Consider the following 19,505-nt stretch of genomic DNA (forward strand, 5'->3'; position numbering starts at 1 on the left):
ATCTTCTGCAGATTTCTGACTTAGTCACAAGGGATCCTGATACTGCATGACCACTAACAAGTAGAAACACCCCCACCAGGTAACAGCAGTCAAGTCTGAAGTATATTACATTTGTTCAGATACAGAGCATACAAGTATCATATCACTGGACTGGAGTCTATGGAAGCACAGACAGCAGAATGTGTAAATAAAAGTTCGATATTAAAAACATTAAGCAGAAGTATTAGAAAGGATTCCTAATGCAGAACAATAAGGCACAACATTGGTCAATGTGTGAATCTAATATAATGCATTAATAAGATTTTTTTGTTGGTCCAAGAGACAGTTTCACCTCAGTTACTGGGAAGGTCATCAATTGAACATATATATGGCAAGGGGTTCAATGAAAAAAAACACTGCTTCATTGAAAGTGTCTCATCTCATACATTCACACATTTATTTTCATGCCTTGATAAAGACTTCTCTCAGCCTGAGGGAAATATATTGCCTAATGACAGAGCAATCATGTAATGTCAACAGAGGTCAGAGCAGACTAGGCATGATGATCATTGTAGTAGGCAATGAAGTAGTCATCCTTGGCTGGTAGCCTTGGAGTCAGTAGATCATCAGTTCAGGCCTCACTCCAGAGACTTGAGCCCATAAACTATGCTGATAATCCAGTGCAATAGGATGCAACATTGTTGGAAATGCCATCTTTCAGATGAAACATTAAACCAAGGCACCATCTGCCTTTTCAGGTGGACTTCAGATCTCATAGCACCTTGATCAAGAGCAATGGACTTCTCCCAGCATCTTGCCCTACTTCCGTCAGTCGATCAATGTAACTAAAACCAGATTATCTGATCATTTATCTCACTGCTGTATGCAAATTGGCATCCACATTTGCTGGCTTTACAAGAGAGAGAATACTTCAAAAATACCTCATTGTGAAATTCTTTTGGACAGCCCAAGGACATGAAATGTATTACATATACACATGACCATTCATCCTTAGTTGCAAACTACTTGCTTGGGCTGTAGAGGGGCGGGGAGGATTAATACTAAAAGTTCAGGTACATTCCTAAGGACCAATAATAACAAAAGCTTGCATTTATATAAATCTTTCAGAACATCAGGACACTCAAAAGCACTTTACAGCAATGAAGTACTTGTGAAGTGTAGTCGCTATTGTAAGGTAGAAAACACAGTAGCGAATGTGCAAAGGAAGGTCCCACAAATGAGATAAAGAAGCGTACAAACGATGGTGTTGGAAAAGGGATAACTGTTGGTCAAGATTCTAGGAGAACACCTGCCTTGTTTGAATCGTGCCATGAAATCTTTCATATCCACCCGAGAGGAATGATGGGCTCAGGTTTAACATTGGGGAGGTTACCCAGTAGCCTCGTGGTCAAATCTGCTAACTCTCCTCCATGGGGATGAAATTATTTCATCGGGGGAACAAAAAGCACCTGATCTATGTATACCAAGGATGGTCCCATGTTCAACCTTTGATGTGTGCTGACTTAACTGACCTTAGCTAAGACAGTACTTTATGGGGAAGGGGGGCAGGGGGAAATACAAGAACTAGTGTGGTGTCCCTCTGCTAGGGTGAAAAAGATTACTATCAACAAGGTCCCTTACTGGTGATGTTGGTTGATTGAATAGCAAGGTTCATGAGGGCTACTGGTGGGTGCCTGACTGACTGCCGACAAGACTGTATGGAAAAGTAAATGTGCTACCTTCCTTTCAATGAAAAAACAATTTTTTTTCTGAACAGTTGTGGCTGTCAACATGATTTGTTTTAACAATTTTCAAGATGTTACACAAATGCAGATGTTGAACTGAAAGGACAGCCTTCCAGTTATTCCCCAAAGACTAGTATTTGCAGACTGCCATGAGGAATCTAAAGTGGTGGCAGAGAAAAAGTTAAACCCTGTTTCAAGCTAAAGGTTGCCAAATTTAAGAGATTGAAGTCAAGTGACAGGAAATGGGATTAGGAAAAAGGCAAAAATAAAACACAAACTAACTCTACTCACAAACTGAAGGAAGATATTTCCAAGTTCATGCTGAGGTTGTGGCTCTGGTTGTAAACGGCACTCAAGAGCTGCCAAGAACAGCATATGCACATCAAGTATCTCTTCAATGTTAGAAAACAAAATCTGAAAAAAACAGAGCAGTCGTTTTCAGGATTAAAAATTTGCACTTTCCTTTTTAAAATATCAATACAACTGTTATTCTGCTGAATTTAGAGGAATGTCTATTTCATGAGCAAATTGTTAAAGAGCCAAAAAGATTTTTCATAATCCACCCAATTTCTAGATTAGATTAGATTAGATTAGAGGCCCCATCTTTACACAGGAAACCAATGTACAACGGTCTGGGTGTAACCTTGATAGTGCTGAGTGAGAAAAAAAACCAAATCTAGGTCTTTTCTTGTCTGGGATTGTGCTCTTCATTTTCTGCATAAACCAGAATTAAACTTTGTCACAATCAAATGAAGATATTGTTACTCCAGCTCTTGAAGCTAGGAAAACATGCGACAGTGCAGTTAAGTTTGGCTCATGACCATAACTTCTAACATAACATACAAGGCCTTTACATGAACTATTTCAGCAAATGCCACTGGAAACTTGACACTTCTCTACAGGGATAGAGGAGGGAAAATAAAAATGAGCGACAACAAAAAAAAAATAAGGAACAGCCGATTATCATGCACAGGAGCATTATAGGCAGAAAACTAGGCACACAGTATCTACCAGCCCTTTCAGAAAATAAATGGAGAAAGGAAAGGAGCAAAAATTGAACTGTGATGAGCACAAGACATGCTTAGCTTCAAGTCTGCATGTAGAATTTTAACAATGTGCATTAAATTGCACTATTCAGCAAATGATTGAGCATGCTCCGCTATTAATTTTTCACCGGACCTCAAATAACCACAGAAAAAAAACAATGCAATGGACCATTTTTAAGAAATACTATTAATATATTCTAATCTTTACTATGGTCATACCTTGAGATGTTCTTCAGTGATTTGCTTTTCTGACTTGTCTCCATCATTCTGGTGATTTCGATGCAGGAATGACTACATGTAAAGAAAAGATTCATTATTTTTATACAAGTTATGGTATACATACATGGGATTCTCCATCTAAAAACAATAAAACATCATAAAATTATTTCAAGTGTATTTCAGTTTTAACACTTTTTACAACAGCATCTGTTATCTGAAAGTATTGGCACTAAAGTAAACAGGAAGTACATTGCACAAGACAAAGTTTAACCGTTTTTGGTCAGTTTTCAGGTTTAATCTCGTCCAGTGGCAATAACAATCTGCTAAAAGAGGAGGATGTTGACTTTAACCAGATAAACGGAAATAACATTTAACAAGTTATTTCAAAGAGCGCATCAGTTCATGACCAAAAATAAATGCCTAGCAACGGTGAAGCACCTATTCAGAATATAGCACAGGGCTATACAACACAATTTTTTTCACAATAGAAGATCCTTCATTAATCAAGGGAAAGGAGCATTAAAGCTGGAAAATTTTCCCTTAACCCACCCCCACCACATTATGAGACATACTCAAAGCTACAGGGAAATCAAGCCTTCAATTGGCCTTGGAGTCAGTTTGTAATAAAGAAATCCCCATTGTGAAATTTAGTTCTCTAGTTTTTCCAATTTCAGTGGTGAAAATGTAACACATTAACACGTATGCACATTATGCTGAATGGCCAAAAGATTTATTTGTTGGCCCTAAAATTGCAGAGCTGAATTGCAAGCTATCGCTGACTACATCTCACGAAATCAAACTGGTGTATTAATCTTGGAAAAGCTTACAAGATCATACACCTCACAAAACAAAAACCCTTCCATTTTATGCCATTTGAAGAGTTTGCACTCAATTTCCATTGACTTTGTTCTCAGATTAATGTTAGTATAAAAGATTTATGGCATCATATGCTTGCAGGGAAATGGTGGCGGAGTGGTAATGTCACTGGACTAGTAATCCAGAGGCCCAGGATAATTCCCTGGGACACTGGCTCAAATCCCACCATGGCAGCTGGAGGAATTTAAATTCAAATAACCAATAAAAAAAATCCTGGAATTGAAAGCTAATCTCAGCAACGGTGCCATAAAACTATCAATTGTTGTAAAAACCCATTTGGTTCGCTCATGTCCTTTAGAGAAGGAAATTTGCTGTCTTTACCCAGTCTGGCCGACATATGACTCCAGACCCACAACAATGTGGTTGACTCTTAACTGCCCTCTGAAATGGCCTAGCAAACCACTCAGTTGTCAAGGGCCTTTAGGGATGGGCAACAAATGCAAGTTTTGGTTCTGATACCCACATCACATGAAAGAATTTTTAAAAAACACCTTGGATTGGTGATGATTGGACGAAGAGTGCATCCAATAGAACTTTTCCTAACAGTTAGAGTAAACAAAGTATTCTTCAATGATGCTGCCTCTGCACTCCCATCTCAGCAGATGAACTAATATTGATCACCATTTGGACAGGATTCAACCTCCGACATGAATAACCAAATAAATTCAACTCCAGTTTAATTTCTGCATTAAAAAATGAAACTTTTAGAATTCACAGCTAGCCACAAATCAACCATTCATTCACAGATTAAGTGCATACATATTGGGATGTGAGCTGACCTCAAATCCAAAATTTCAGGTTCATCCATAGAGGTACAGCATTGACATGATCCTCATCTGCAACACTTGAGGTAACAACTGAACGAGCGACTCTGGGTGGCAAGACAATGCCTTCCTGAATGGTAGCCTTAGCAATTTGACAGATTTATATTGGGTCTCAAGCAGCCAACAACCTAAATTACCCAAACACCTCACTGACTTCAGTAATCAACAGCCAGTGATAGCCATTACAAAGACATTCAATGGGCTGGATTTTGTAGTCCCGCCGAGGCTAGAAAATGGCCCGGGGGCTCATGATTATATGCAGGGCGGCTGCCGCACCGCCCCCCCCCCCCCGATCACTTGGCGGGGGCGACTCGGCATACAGTTTGTGGTAGTGATGCTTAGTATCACCTTGTTACAAAACCAATTGCTAATGTCAAGGAGGTCAACAGCTGATTGATACCACAAAGCAATTCAATGTGTTGAAATCAATATTGGTCCCAGTTATTCTTTTGACTCAGTTAACAAAATCCTAAATACATTGGCGCCTTTGGGGTAGTCAGGAAATATTGAAGTGCTCACATTCCTTCAGATGTCACAAATCAATAGTTGCCAAACCTTTTGGCTAATTGACCCTTTTCAAATGGATTCGTAATCCTGGATCCTCCCCGCATTTAAAATTAACGCATATAATACTCATATGAAACTGCTGCTGCATAGAGAGAGAATTTTAATAATGCTCTTAAGGAAACAGGTGCTTACTAGCAGATATAAGTTAGATGGGTGTGCCTGCTTCTCACTGCAGAGTTTGTCTATCCTTGGCAGGAGCATGGAGAAAGTACTAGGGGAGCCTGGTAGGGCTGGGGGTGGCGGAGAGCAAGAGCACACCTCCAACCAACTCTCAACCACAGTGTCCTGGGCAGCTGCCCAGCCATAAGACCAGCTATGTTGCAGACCCCTTGAAGGTCTCTGCAGACCGCCAGGCATCCGTGGACCCCAGTTTAAGAACCACTGATCAAAATCACTTCTTTCCAGTTCATCTTAATAAAGTTAGTGAGCAGCGTTAAATGAAAAGGACAATCCCTCAACTTTTTTTTTTTAAACTAGATTTTTTTTCTGCTTTGTATTCTCTAAATTGGGATTCATTAACTGCTCTATAGACAAAATATCACCAGTGCTTTGGGGGACCAATCATGGATTCAATTTAAGAAGTCAATTTTATTTTCAAAAATACTGTCTAAAATAACAAGTTTTAAAAACAGCTCAGTAATTACACAGTAAAAACATGACCTATATTGCAATTAATCTCTAGATCACATTCTCCAGTCTGATAGCTGGCTGTGGTTTCAGTCACACACATGCAGCTGACTACCAACAGTAATGCAAATACCATAACCATTGCAAACTCCTGTTATTACTCAGTCTTATTTGGACCCTCAGATGACAGAAAATCAAAAAATAACTTTAAAGTAAGCCTCCAATAAGACGACTACAATTTATTTAACTGAAGTTTTGAGTTTAATCGCAATAATGTTCACCACTCATTTTAGCAGCAACTCTTCAGATTTATATAGAATATAGAGTAGAACAAATAGAAATTTTGCATTGCCATTTTAATGTTATTTGTATATCTGAAGTCCTGCCAAATAATTTTTGCTATTTTTATTATAAGTCTTCCAGCTAACACATGCTATTCTTGGTTTCTTTCAAATTTATGTATGCAAATCAATTGTTGGCTTAAAAAAAAAAGAGATGGACTGGCATTTCATACTGGAGCCTTAAATTTACAGGCCTATAATTAACCCATCCAAGATTGGCCTTATTGGCAATCTCATAAATAGGACCCCGAGCCATTTGTTCACTGAGCAAGCTTGATGCCGAAATACGGCGCTTTTAAGCTATCCTGCAGGATAATGGCTACCCCGATCAGATCATTGTCCGTTGTGTATTGTGCACACCCACGAATGGGCCTAAGGCCACTATGTTTGGACCTGAAAAGGGCCCAGTCTACCTCAAGTTACCCTGGAAGGGTAAGGTATCTCAAAAATTTGAGCAACAGGTGAAGGTAGCCGATTCACACTGCTACTAAGCAGTTGCAACACGAGTGTTATTTTCCACTAACAGGATGCTGCTGTCAAGCCAAAAAAAAATGTTCCGTCTACCACACAAATGAGTAATATGTTATATGAATTTCAGTGCCTGTGTGATGCCCAGTACATAGGCCATACATGGCAACGATCATATCAAACTGCTGTCCCTTCTGCTGTTCACAATAGGCAGAGTACTGATTGTACTCAACTAGCCTGTACTTGCAAAACTCCGAACTCAATGTCTAATGTTAGACTCCTGCTCCTAGTTCTTTTGTTATATTAAGAGAGAATCTAACCATCAGCCCATGACATTCAATGGCATTATGATCGCTGAATCCCACACAATCAACATCCTGAGGGCTACAATTAACGAGAAACTGAACTGGAGTAGCCATATAAATACCATAGCTACAAGAGCAGGTCAGAGGAGAGGAATCCTGTGGCGAATAACTCCCCTCCTGACTCCCCAAAGCCTGTCCACCATCTACAAGGCACAGGTCAGGAGTGTGATGGGATATTCTCTACTTGCCTGGATGAGAGCAGTTTCAACAACACTCAAGAGGCTGAAAACAATCCAGGACAAAGTAGCCCGCTTGATTTGCACCCCATTAACAAACATTCACTCCCTCCACCACTGACATACAATGGCAGCAGTGTGTACCATCTACAAGATGCACTGCAGCAACACACCAATGCTCCTTAAGACAGCACTTTTCAAACCCGCAACCTCTACCACCTAGAAGGACAAGGGCAGCAAATGCATGGGAACACCATCACCTGTAAGTTCCCCTCCAAGCCACACACCATCCTGACTTGGAACTATATTGCCGTTCCTTCACTGTCGCTGGGTCAAAATCCTGGAATTCCCTTCCCAACAGCACTGTGGGTGTACCAACCCCACATGGACTGCAGTAGTTCAAGAAGGCAGCTCACCACCACCTTCTCAAGGGCAATTCAGGATGGGCAATAAATGCTGGCCCAGCCAGTGATGCCCACATCCCACGAATGAATTAAAAAAAAGGTAATCTCTGATCACTTCCTTGTATTGCTCTGCACCGACATCGTCCTTCCCTCTCCCAACCCTATACCATACTGTGTCCACCTGGGGGAAAAAACCTCTCCCAAGACACTGAAAATTGCAGTTTTAAAATCCCAACTGTCTAGCTTTTGGCCCTCTGTTCACCACAGCATTTCTGCAACTACTGATTTTCTCAACCACACTCTCACCTCTACCTTTAACGTCTCGGTCCACATTCAAACCCTTATTCTCTCTCACCCTGCTGTTCTCCCAGTACGGCCCTCACCTCTACACCCTTAGGTCCAAGGGACACAGACTTTAAAGGATAAGGCAGGTTTTGTCATTCACTGCCAGATCTGGCTGGCCCATATAAAGCGCCATTATGTCCTGCTTTCCTGCCAAAATTGCTCACAATTGCAGCATCACCCTGGAATGCAAAGATAACCCGCAGTTTCTTTTCCTTAGTGCAAACCACCTTCTTAAACCCCTCTCCCATGTCTCTTCCACCCTCACCCCCAACAATTATGAGGAGCTCACAGGCTTCTTGGTCACTTAGATTGAGACCATCCAATTAGTTGCCTCTGCTGCTTCCTTTCCTTCCCCACCCTATTGGGCCAAATTTCCTCTAAGATTGCCCCTTACCCTAGCCCTGAACACATACCATTCTCTAGTTTCTCTGCTAACTTCCCTATTGCCCTTTCCGAGCTGATCTTGTCCATGAGTCGCATTGCCTGCTCCCTCGACCCTACGCCCACTAAACTGGCCATCCAAATTCGCTTCCTAGCTCCCATGTTAGCGGATTTTATTAACTCTCTTCAGGAACAGTCCTCCTGTCTTGCAGATCTGTCATCATCATCCCCTCCTCAAAAAAAAAGCCCTGACCCCCACCGCCCCTGCAAACTACCATCCCATCTCGAAACTCCTTTTCCTCTCCAAAAACCCTGAATGTGTTGGCGCCTCCCAAATCCGTGCCTAGCTTTCACAGAACTCCATGCTTGCATCCCTCCAATCAGGTTTCTGCTCCTGCCACAGCACCGAAACTGTTCTCAAAGTCACAAATGGCATCCAGTGTGACTATGACTATCCCTTCTTCTCAACCCCATCTGCAGCCTTAGACATGGTTCGCCACACCATCCTCCCCCAGCGTCATCCAACTGGTGGGACTGCAGTCGCCTGATTCCATTCTTATCTAATTGCAGCCAAAGAATTCCTGGCAATTCTACACTTCCTGCTCCCACAGCATTGCCTCTGGTGTCACCCAATGGTCTATCCTTGGCCCCTTCCTATTTCTCATGTGCATGCTGCCCCTTCGCAACATCATCCAAAAATCTAGCAGGAATTTCCACTTGTGCCACAACACCCAGCTCTACCTCAAGACCTCCTCCCTTGATCGCTCAAGAGTCTCTAAATTGTCAAACTGCTTGTTGAATATCCAGTACTGAACGAGCAGAAATTTCTTCCAATTAAATATTGAGAAGACTGCAGCCATTGTTTTTGGTCCCCGCGACAAACTCCATTCCCCAGCCACTGACTCCATCCCTCTCCCTGTCAACTATCTGAGGCTAACCCAGACTTTTCGCAACCTTGGTGTCATATATGACAGAATGAGCTACTGACCACATACGTGCACCATCGCCAAGACCGCCTATTTCCACCTCCATCCCTGCCTCAGTTCATCTACTGCTAAAACCCTCATCCGTGCCTTTGCTACCTCTCGTCTTGACTATACCAACAAACTCCTTGCCAGCCTCCCACATTCTATTCTCTGTAAACTTGAGATCATCCAAATCTCTGCTGCCCACGTCCTATATTACACCAAGTTTCACTCGCTCATCACAGCTACCAGTTAAGCAACAACTCGATTTTAAGATGCACATCCTTGTTTTCTAAATTGATCGATGGCCTCGACCTCCTTATCTTGGTCATCTCCTCCAGCCCCACAACCCTCCTCTAATTCTGGCTTCTTGAGCATCCCTGATTTTAATCCTTCCACCATTGGTGACTATGCTTTCAGCTACCAAGGTCCTAAAGCTCTGGAATTCCCTCCCTAAACCCATCTACCTCTCTTTCCTCCCGTAAGACACTCTTTAAAACTTAATTCTTCGACCAAGCTTTTGATCACCTGCCCCAATATTTTGTTACGTTTGTCTTGCGAAACACCTTGGGACAGTTTACTATGGTAAAATACGCTATATAAATACAAGTTTTGTTGTTGCAGCTGCTGCCAAATTCCAGGTTAATAAACATCTCCACTATCCATATAGTGGGCTTTATATCATTATCTGACATCATTAAACAAAGTGACTCAGTCTGAGTGGCAATATTTTAGAACAATGTAGGAAATTCATGATGCTCAGAACCTCTATAGTTCAATCTGGTTACGCCAGAAAACATCTCCTCCTAATCAGGTAGTCATGGATTCAGGGCCTAAATGCTCTCAATCACTTAAAGTCACTCACCCCCTTGGACCTCATCAGACAACACCTCATCCTGGATTGGGGATCCTGCATAAATAAGTACCACACTATAAGGACAGATGGGTGCTATGCTAGCCATCATCTCCAAACCACTGGGTATCCAGTCACAAACTTTGTTTCGAATAGTCATTGAGCACTTTTCGACCAAAGACCATCCCATCTCCCAGCAGAATGGTGATTAAGTGAGGATAAATTTTCTTTGCAGGGGCATGATGTAGTGCATGGCCAATGTTTAAGCTGTATAATTAGATCAGACAATTCTTCATTCCTACAATTAAGGTCATTTCTAATTAACTTTTTCAAATGTTCAAAAGGCATAAACACAAATTAGAGTGCGAAGGAAAATTGCTTCCTTCAAGTTAATGCCATTTTTAAATGGAGGAAACAAACTTAGAAAGCGTAATGCCATTTGAGAAAGCATATCCCCAGCTCCCATTTAGAAAATATTCACAAAATATTTCCTCAGCAGTGATTTGCACATACAAAGCAACTTTCTGTAGTTAACATTGCTCAGGAAGGCTGGCAGTTGGGGGTAGGGGAGAAAAATCAGACCCCGAGCAACAGTTTAGGAGGCAGTTTAGGGAAGTGACCAAAGGTTTTGAGGAAACTTTACAAAACGGCAAGATGTGGCAAAGTTTCAGGGTAAGAAGACTGAAAAGCTGTGCCATTGGCGAGTGAAGGGAGGCACAGCAAATAGAAGGCCAGAGTCAGAAGGGCAGGGAATGGAATAGGAAACAGTTGAACAAGGTTGCAGATGCAGAGTAATGCAAGGTAATAAGAACAGTTATTTAAAAATAATTAACATTTTGACATATGTTTGGGACTAAGTAGCCAGTGTGGTTCAAGGAGAAAAAAAGGATACAGATGCGTGACAGTGCATAGGACAGTTCAGGACAAATTGGAGCATTTCATTGTAGCACTTTTGACCATTTCTCCACAGAAAATATTCGGAAATGTGATATTAAAACATTGGTTTTAAAAGCAAATGTATATGCACAAGACAAAACGGTGTGTAAATTTCTAATGAGCTTGACACTGGCATTCTTTTCTGAGACAAAAGTCAATTAGCAATTCATTATTCACACTCAGTAACTGAGAAATGGAATGACTATGATTTGTTCTGACCTCATTACACTTGGGTGTAAACAGTCTAGTTGAGATTGGCAAAATACACACAACGGTACATGTGAAAGACAAAACATCTAGTATATATACCAAGGAATATACCTGGCTTATGCTATCATACAAGTAATTTTTTTCAAAAACTCATTCTCAAAACGTGGATGTCACTGCCATTTGTCAATTCACCGCTTGATACAACGGAGTCATTTGTTCAGTCAATTCAGGGGGTAGTTAAGTGCCAACCATATAGACACGAGACTGGTTTCACATACAAGCTGAATAAGGAAGGCAGCTTTCCTTCCCCAAGAAACAAAAGAAAACCAGTTGTATTTTTCTAACACCAGGCAGTTTCATGTTCTAATACCAGCTTTTATTTCCAGATTTCCATGAAGAAGAAGAAAACTTAATCAAATTCTCAAACTGCCATGGTGCATTCTGAATTCGCCTCCTCCAAATTTAGCCCAACACTGTAGATCACTAGTCCAGTCACATAACGAGTGGACAGTGAGACATAACTGTGGCAGGCTAGGTACATAAACATAAATATTTAAGAAATTTTAAGGTTGGCATCCTTCCATCTACAAATTATGGATACGCAGCAAAGAATCCATTTAGGTGGGGTGTCTTCTCTTGGCGTACCTTGGCTGATAGCTGTGAAGGCCAATCCTTGAGAGGCAGGTTCTGCCACAAGTGCAGCACACGAAGCTGCCAGGTGATATTTTGGATTGTCGTTTTTGGCATTGAAGCCTATTGCCAAGCTGCTGTAGCCGCTAGTCATCGTGGCAGTGCATACCAGTCCACAAGATGTGTCGCCATTTTCCTCTTTCGCCAGCTAGTGACTCCTAGGTGTGATAGTCAACATTTAGGGCCTTCGTGTTACGCTTGCAAACATCCTTGAAGCAGAGCTTTGGGCGCCCACTGGTCATCTGGCCCCGGCTACCTCACCATACAGAAAGTCCTTGGGTATGCGACCGTCTTCCATCCTGCAGACGTGTCCGATCCACCGAAGCCGCCTCTGTTTGATTAGTGCCAACACACTTGGGAGTTCTGCCTTTGCAAGGACTGCCACATTTGTGATTTTGTCCTGCCAGAATATACCCCATAATGCGCCACAGACTTCAAAGATGGAAATTATTGAGCTTCTTTTCCTGATAACTATAAGTCACCCAGGTTTCATAGCTATATAGCAACATGCTGAGAACACATGCCTTAAAAACCATCAGCTCCGTTTGGTCCTAAGGGTGTTATTCCATGCACGTTTCGCGTGGCGGCCTGTAGATATGGAAGGAGTCTACTCGCACTCTAAGTCAGATGGCAAGCTCTACAATCTATTGAGGATGAAAGCAAAGACAAAAACACATCGTATCCTGATCAAGGAACTCCTCTAGGCTGATAATGCTGTGCTAGTCGCTCACACAGAAACTCAGCTACGAAGATCATGGACTGCCTCTCGCATGCTTGTAACTTGTTCTCCTTGACTATAAACTTCAAGAAAACTGTGGTCATGGGATAGGGTGTTGCATCTACGCCCCTGATCACATGAAATAGCACACATCGGAAGTGGTTCGCAAATTCTGCTACTTTGGGTCCACAGCAACTGACAATCTGTCCCTTGATGCAGAGCTCAATACATGCATAGGGAAAGCAGCTATCATTTAAAACAAATACAAGCACGAGTATGGCCCCTTGCGCCTACTCCACCTTGAGATACACTTACAAAGCAAAATGGCATAACTGAACCCAACGAGGAATCTATGATACTTTAGAATATAGAATCTCTCAAAGATGATCTTGCAAAACTGCAGTGAAAATCATGCATGAGGGTTTTGGTGGCAGTCCGATCATTTGTTTCAGCTTCACTGAACAGACAGAGACTGAGTTCAGAATTGAAGTGCAAAGTATCCTAAAGGAGCAAAACAGATCTGTTTCAGCCTTGCCGATTTTGAGCTGGAGGAAATCCCACTGCATCCTAAACAGCAACAACAATTAACAGAAACAATTGCGGAGTTAAGGGTGGTAGCAGAAAGTTAAACCTAATGTCATCAACTTCCACATGGAGCCTGATCCCTTCCTTATGGATAACGTCACCAAAACGCTGCATGCAAAATCAGAATAGGAGGCGACAAACAAGGGCACAGCAGCAACCACGTAGCATGGGGGATTAACTATTAACCAAGGAAAGCAACAATCGTGTAGTGGACCAGGGAAAATGGAGAAGCAAAAACAGGATGAAATGGGCAATTGGAAAGGTTACACTGAAACCAAGGAGAGCTAATGCAATATGATGAAGTAAAATATCATGGAGACTTAGCCAGGCCAGTCTCTGTGGGTGGCATGAAATATCAGAGCGAAGGTGATTCTAACATCAAGTGCTAGGAGGTCGGGTGAAGTTGGATTGCAAAGATGCATTTTCATATCTTGGAAAGAAAGAGAAAGTTGAGAGCATGGAGGGTTGGGGGTGAGGAGGAGTTTTTTTAATGACTGAGTGCTAGCAGGGAATTTCCGGTGTGTTGAGACTTCTGCATACCTCAAAGGTGTTCCTCAAATCCCTGTTGTATTTCTGGTCATTCACAAGAGGTGGGTTGAAGAGTTCTGCAGATTAGGGAGACTAAGGAGGAAGTCCCTAAGCTGAATTTTTTGGGAAAGAAGTTCCCTTGTTGGGACCTGTACAGCTGTCCTCAGACCATGACCACAGACCCTTGACAAGTATTGCTCCAAGGCCCGCTCCAACCACGTGCTATGGGGAGCAAATGGCTCCAGTGTTCGATCAGGATAAATGACAGAAGCCATTATTTCCCTTACTTCAATGAAATTTGCATGCGTCTGGCAGTACAGGTAGGTGCAGTTTAGGTTTCCAGACCTGCCCACTAGGAAATTGAGGAGGATTAATGTGAGAGGTTCGGGGGGGGGGGACAGAAAATCTAAAGCAAAATTCTATGCATTTTATCCAGTTGGATAGGTCATTCAATTTTGCCTCAAAGTCAAACAGCTACATATATCCAAACTGAGAAATAGCTGCCAGAGAAATGTTACTTATGTATTTACAATTTCCCTTAATTGGAACACTTCCCCCTTTCATGTTTCACCTGCAGCAAAGGCTAGGAAATATGATAAATAATTGATCTGTTGCTCTGCAATGACTGGGTAAACCAATTGCAAGAAAAAAAAAAGTTAATCTGCACAAGACAGCAGTTACCGATGCTGTGGCATCTGAATAGATAGAAATTAGGAGGGCGGATACCATTTATTCTTACATACTTGTAAAAACCACATGCACAAGTGGCCAGGAAATTATGTAGCCCAAGCAGTCTCTAACATAAATAACTGCCAGGCACTCTACTAAGCTTCTAGAATATGATAAATTCATCCTCCAGAAATATTCTTCCTCTGGAGCAGTGGCATTTAAATAGTAACAAATTATAGATGATGTGTTCAAAAATGCAACTTAATTCCTACTATCAAGTAGAACTACCACTTCAACCCCGGCCCACAGAATGCCTTGCCAAAAATATTCATAGTTCATACTGGCTGTAAGGATAGAAAATAAGTGTGCATCACTCAATGATTTTCAAACTGTTTACCAACATGATGTTGGCACTTTTCAAACAATAGGCGATAATGGATTTTCAGTTGTTTACTGACCTGCTGGAGCCAGCTGCTGGATCATTTCTGATTTTAAGAATAGAATTCTCACCAAGACGACATATTTGTTAGTCACTGCCATGGCTTGGCAGGGTCCAGATTAGGAACGGAGGTAAATATGACAAACAGACATGTATTCTCCCACTCCTTTACCGAGTTGTTGGTACTCACAATACTCAGCACTAACTGCATTTCCAACATCCATTTGTTATTAATATTTGTCTACAATTTGTCTACAAGCAGAAAGTTGAAACATTAAGTACTGAAAGTATTATTGAAGAACAGGCTGGAAAGAGTAACTGAGCACAACAGCATGAAGGGATCAAGCTAAAAATATTTATATTAAGGCCCAATGATTTGAACTCTTTTGCTAATACTGGCACTGGAGATTCAAGAAGATTACAAAAAAATTTTTTTTAATATTAACATCCAAAACTAGTGTTACTGCAATAAGCACAAAACTATATCTGGCCAGTATAGTTCAGAAAACTCTTAACAGTAACATTAAATCTACAAAGTATCTTACTTCAAAACGAAAAGGGCAAATCTAAACTAACTCACTTTGGATGGTGCTGTTCTTTTAAGGAAACAATACAACGCAAGCTCAAGATAAACTGTTGTTTTTCAAACCACGATGCCAGAAAGCTGAATGCAGCCAAATTCTGAGCATCTGTGTGTTTTCACTTGTCATGCCAACAACTAGAATATAAAACAGCAATTGCATTCACTAAGGTATTTCTTGTGCTTGTATGTTATCTGATTTTGCAGCAAGACCCTTTGTGCACACTAACTCACCGAGCTTTTTTCTGTTTAAAAAAAAAATTATTTTACTTCAATTTGCATTTACATTTTTTTTTGCAAAGGCCAATCCAATTCAAAGTCTAAATTAATCCAATCTCCTGCCCTCTTGGTGGGCAAAGTCCAATCAGAGGAATTTATTTAAGTTCTGTGAATGGAGATCAAAAGTAGATGCAAACAATTAGCACTTCATCCCATTATTTTGAGGAAGATAATTTTAGCAAAGCAGACAACAGAAGTTTCAGACTGTAGCACAAATTAATATCTAACAATTAAGATTGAAATAAAACACAGAATTCGAACATATAAAAGGGCTTTGCAGACTTCTTTGCATGACTACCACATCCTGTTTGCTAACATTACGACTGTTCTAAATATTTCCTCAGCATTAACAACCAGGAAACACCACTTTCTAAAGTTTAATAGAAGATTCTGAAATAAATTGTTCTAAATGATACTGCAGTATTACAGCGAGGAAGAAAGAATTTTGGAAAGTTACTGTATTGGAAGATGGCTGGGGAGCATTGCCACACATTCACCTTGAACCAGGGCTTTATTCTAAATTGAGGTTAATGAGATGGAAGTCTCCCATGTCCTGTGTAAAGTGGGTGAGTGAAGCCAAGTCTACAGGATTAACTAGCATCAAATTAGCAATGTTACTCAAAGCTCACCAGGAAAACTTGAGAAAAATGCTGGCACAGTAAGGGTACTAAACCACATTGTGGAGGTCAGTAGAGACTGCATTTTGGTAAGTGTGTGTTGAAACTGGAGCAAGTGCTTGATTTTCAAAGGTTGGCATATAAATTCACAACCAACAAAACTGGTACCGCTTTACATATCTAATATAATCAGGTTCACATTTATTCAGTTGGTAACTAAAGGTTGCAGGTTCAAGACCCTTCCAAGACTTCAGTGCTTACATTGTCACAGATACCATCATTCAGATGAGATGTTAAACTAAGGTTCCATCTCCTTGTTCAGGTGGATGCAAAAAAAATACTATTTGAAGGAGCACAGGAGTTTTGTAAATGTTCTGGACAGCATTCTTCCTACAACTAACACCATCAAAAATAAGTGGACTCGTCATCCCTCTCACTAGTATTTTGTGATCATGCGATGAGAAAAATTGGCTCCGGTGTTTGTTTACATAACACAGTGACTGCATTTCAAGTATCATTTTTGTTGGATCTGAAATGCTTTAGGACACCCTCAGCACCCATCACAATTATTGACTCTGCAGAGATATTCTATCATTTTTGCATTAACGGTCTATCCTGTAAACGAACTTGCAAAACTCTATCAACTTTTGTTACCGGATGTCTAGATGTATGATAGCATAACCTGGAAGTGTTTAACAATGAGAACTTTTTGTTGTGTGAACTCCATATTGCGATCTTCATACACACCCTCACAATCACTTCTCCAATATTCCAAAAGACAGTTTGATGAACACTTAGGTGAGACAAGACCAAACAAACTGGTTATGTGGCTTTAATCAGTAAGTGAACATGCAAGAGTTTTATTAAATCTCTCCTTACTTCAATTTAATCTCAGTTTTTTCAAATTTATTCTCAGCATGTGGGTGGCAGGGCAAGGCCACATTCATTGGCTGTTGCTAGTGGTTTGGAGGTGGTGGTGATGGGCTTCCTCCTTGAACCACTGCTGTTGTTCTAATGGTACTCCCACTGCAGTGTTAGGCAGAATTCCATGATCTTGGCCAACTGCCAATAAGGGATTAGTGATATGTATTCAAATCAGAATGGTGTGCAAGATTACAAGCCCAACTTGGAGGCAACGGTTTATCCACAACATTATTGCTCCTTAATCTGGGCTACAAAAAGGTTGCAGGGAGGTGTGTTATAGTAACTTCAGGTGAATTGCTGCAATGCATCCTATAAATAATACACACTACAGTCTGTGTGCCAGTGGTGGTTGGGTTGGTGGTGATTATTGAGTCCAGTGGCACCAATTGATTGAACGGATCTGTTGAGATTCTTGAATGTTGTTTCAACAGTAACTTAGGAAAGTGGATTTTATTGCATTCTCACTTGAGCTTCTTAAATGATGGCATGACTTTTAGGGATCAGGACTGCTCATCGCCAAGTAGTCAACCTCTGTCCTGCACATGTAACCATGCTCTTGATGGGACTACTTGTTCAGCTTCTAGTCAATGGTGACCCCTCGAAGTGTGTTGCTGATGGGGACTCAGCAATGCTGCTGCCATTCAAGGTCAAGGAGAGGTGGCTGGGCTGTCACTTGTTCTGGATAATCATTAGCTGACAATGTAGCCATTACCACTCACCTGTCAGCCAGGTTCTGTTTTAGGCTGGCATGATGTGCTTCATTATCAGAGTGGTGAACGAAGCTGAGCATTGTGTCAGCAAATGGCCACACTCCTGACCTGATTATGGAGAGAAGGGTATTAATGAAGCAACTGAAAATAGGGTAGAGTACGCTGCCCTGAGGAGTTTCCTGCAGTGATGCCTATGCATGATCATCATCTTTTGCATTTGTTAGGGTGCCAACCATTGAAGTGTTTCCCCTTTGACACCTGTTCACTTAAAGTTTGCCAAGAAACTTGGTGTCATACTCAATTGAATGCTGCTTTGTTGTCAAGGGTTGCTACTTCTCTCCTCTGGCATTCAGCTTGTGTGCAAGTTTGAAGCAGTTTCTCTTTGCAACAAAGAAAACAATATGATGCACTCTTGAATTAGTGCTTTTGTTTGCTCATGCCCATCATTGAGACAGACTCAAACCAATCAGTTTTCTCAAGGTAGACTAGCCTAGACCTTGACTGCACCTCTTTCAACAAATCAGGAACACATAGGTCTATTCTTTTGTGGCACCTGTCAGTGAGATGTTCAGCAGTTAGACCCCAACTCTTTCCTTGTCCGTGGGATGACCAGTATTGCTGCCAAATAAACTAATTACTGTTTGTGCCGGAAGATCTGAGCTTCTTGAAGTGAGACAGAACAAAGATAAAGCATTCTAGTTTTTAATGTGAATATTTACTGGAAGTATTTGAATTATAATTTAACATTTTGCCTGAATCTCAAAAATAACTGTTCCATTATCTACCTCATCGAATCTCAGGTGAGTTCAATAACAAAGTAAAACTCCTCTAGCTAAGTGTTATCTATATGTATCTCTGTCAAGAAAACAGAATGGATATTAGATCAAGAATTAACTTGTAAAGGTCCTGAAACCAAAAATCTCAAAAAGCCAATAATTGACAACAATAGCAATATAGAAAGAATTTCTAATTTTTTGTCTTACTTAATTATGTGCACTAAAATACACATATACAAGATGCATTTTTATTCACAAAAGGGCAAATTACATTACATAGTGACAAAAGGTCTCCTAATGGTCTCCCAAAGGAATAACAGAAAAAAGTTCTTATCACTCAGCATGACATATTAAAAATAGAAAATCCAAATGGAAAGCTCATGCATTTGTAAAAACATAATTGTAACACAGGAAGCATTGAAAGATCTGATGTTCATTTGCTCAACTACCAGGACTGTATTTAGAAGTCATAAAAAACAGCTCATTTAAAAGTATGGCAGCATCTGTGGAGAGAGAAAGGTTATAAGCAAGTAAAGCAGGGGTGGGGCAAGAGATAACAAAGGAGAAGGTGTAAATAGGACAAGGTCACAGAAAAGCTGACCAGAAGGTCGTGGAGCAAAGGCAAACAATATGTTTATGGTGTGTTGAAAGACAAAGCATTAG

The 19,505-nt window shown here is 40.9% G+C and overlaps 1 protein-coding gene across 2 annotated transcripts in view; it reads right to left on the reverse strand.

The window, feature by feature from the left end:
• The window catches only part of prex1 (phosphatidylinositol-3,4,5-trisphosphate-dependent Rac exchange factor 1), a 270,479-nt gene that overhangs the window by 183,863 nt on the left and 67,111 nt on the right, over window positions 1-19,505 (reverse strand). The window contains exons 1-3 of one of the 2 annotated variants that reach the window (XM_068048259.1): window positions 11,973-12,113; window positions 2,990-3,061; window positions 2,016-2,138 (exon numbers count right to left, since the gene is read on the reverse strand). In XM_068048259.1, coding sequence (XP_067904360.1) covers window positions 2,016-2,138; window positions 2,990-3,061; window positions 11,973-12,074 — 297 coding nt within the window. In that variant the 5' untranslated portion in view covers window positions 12,075-12,113. Of the gene's footprint in view, window positions 1-2,015; window positions 2,139-2,989; window positions 3,062-11,972; window positions 12,114-19,505 lie in introns of those variants that run through there. The other variant, XM_068048258.1, reaches the window with a different exon arrangement.

The sequence above is a fragment of the Heterodontus francisci genome, chromosome 16 (genome assembly GCF_036365525.1).
Source record: "Heterodontus francisci isolate sHetFra1 chromosome 16, sHetFra1.hap1, whole genome shotgun sequence".
In the NCBI taxonomy this organism is placed as follows: domain Eukaryota; kingdom Metazoa; phylum Chordata; class Chondrichthyes; order Heterodontiformes; family Heterodontidae; genus Heterodontus; species Heterodontus francisci.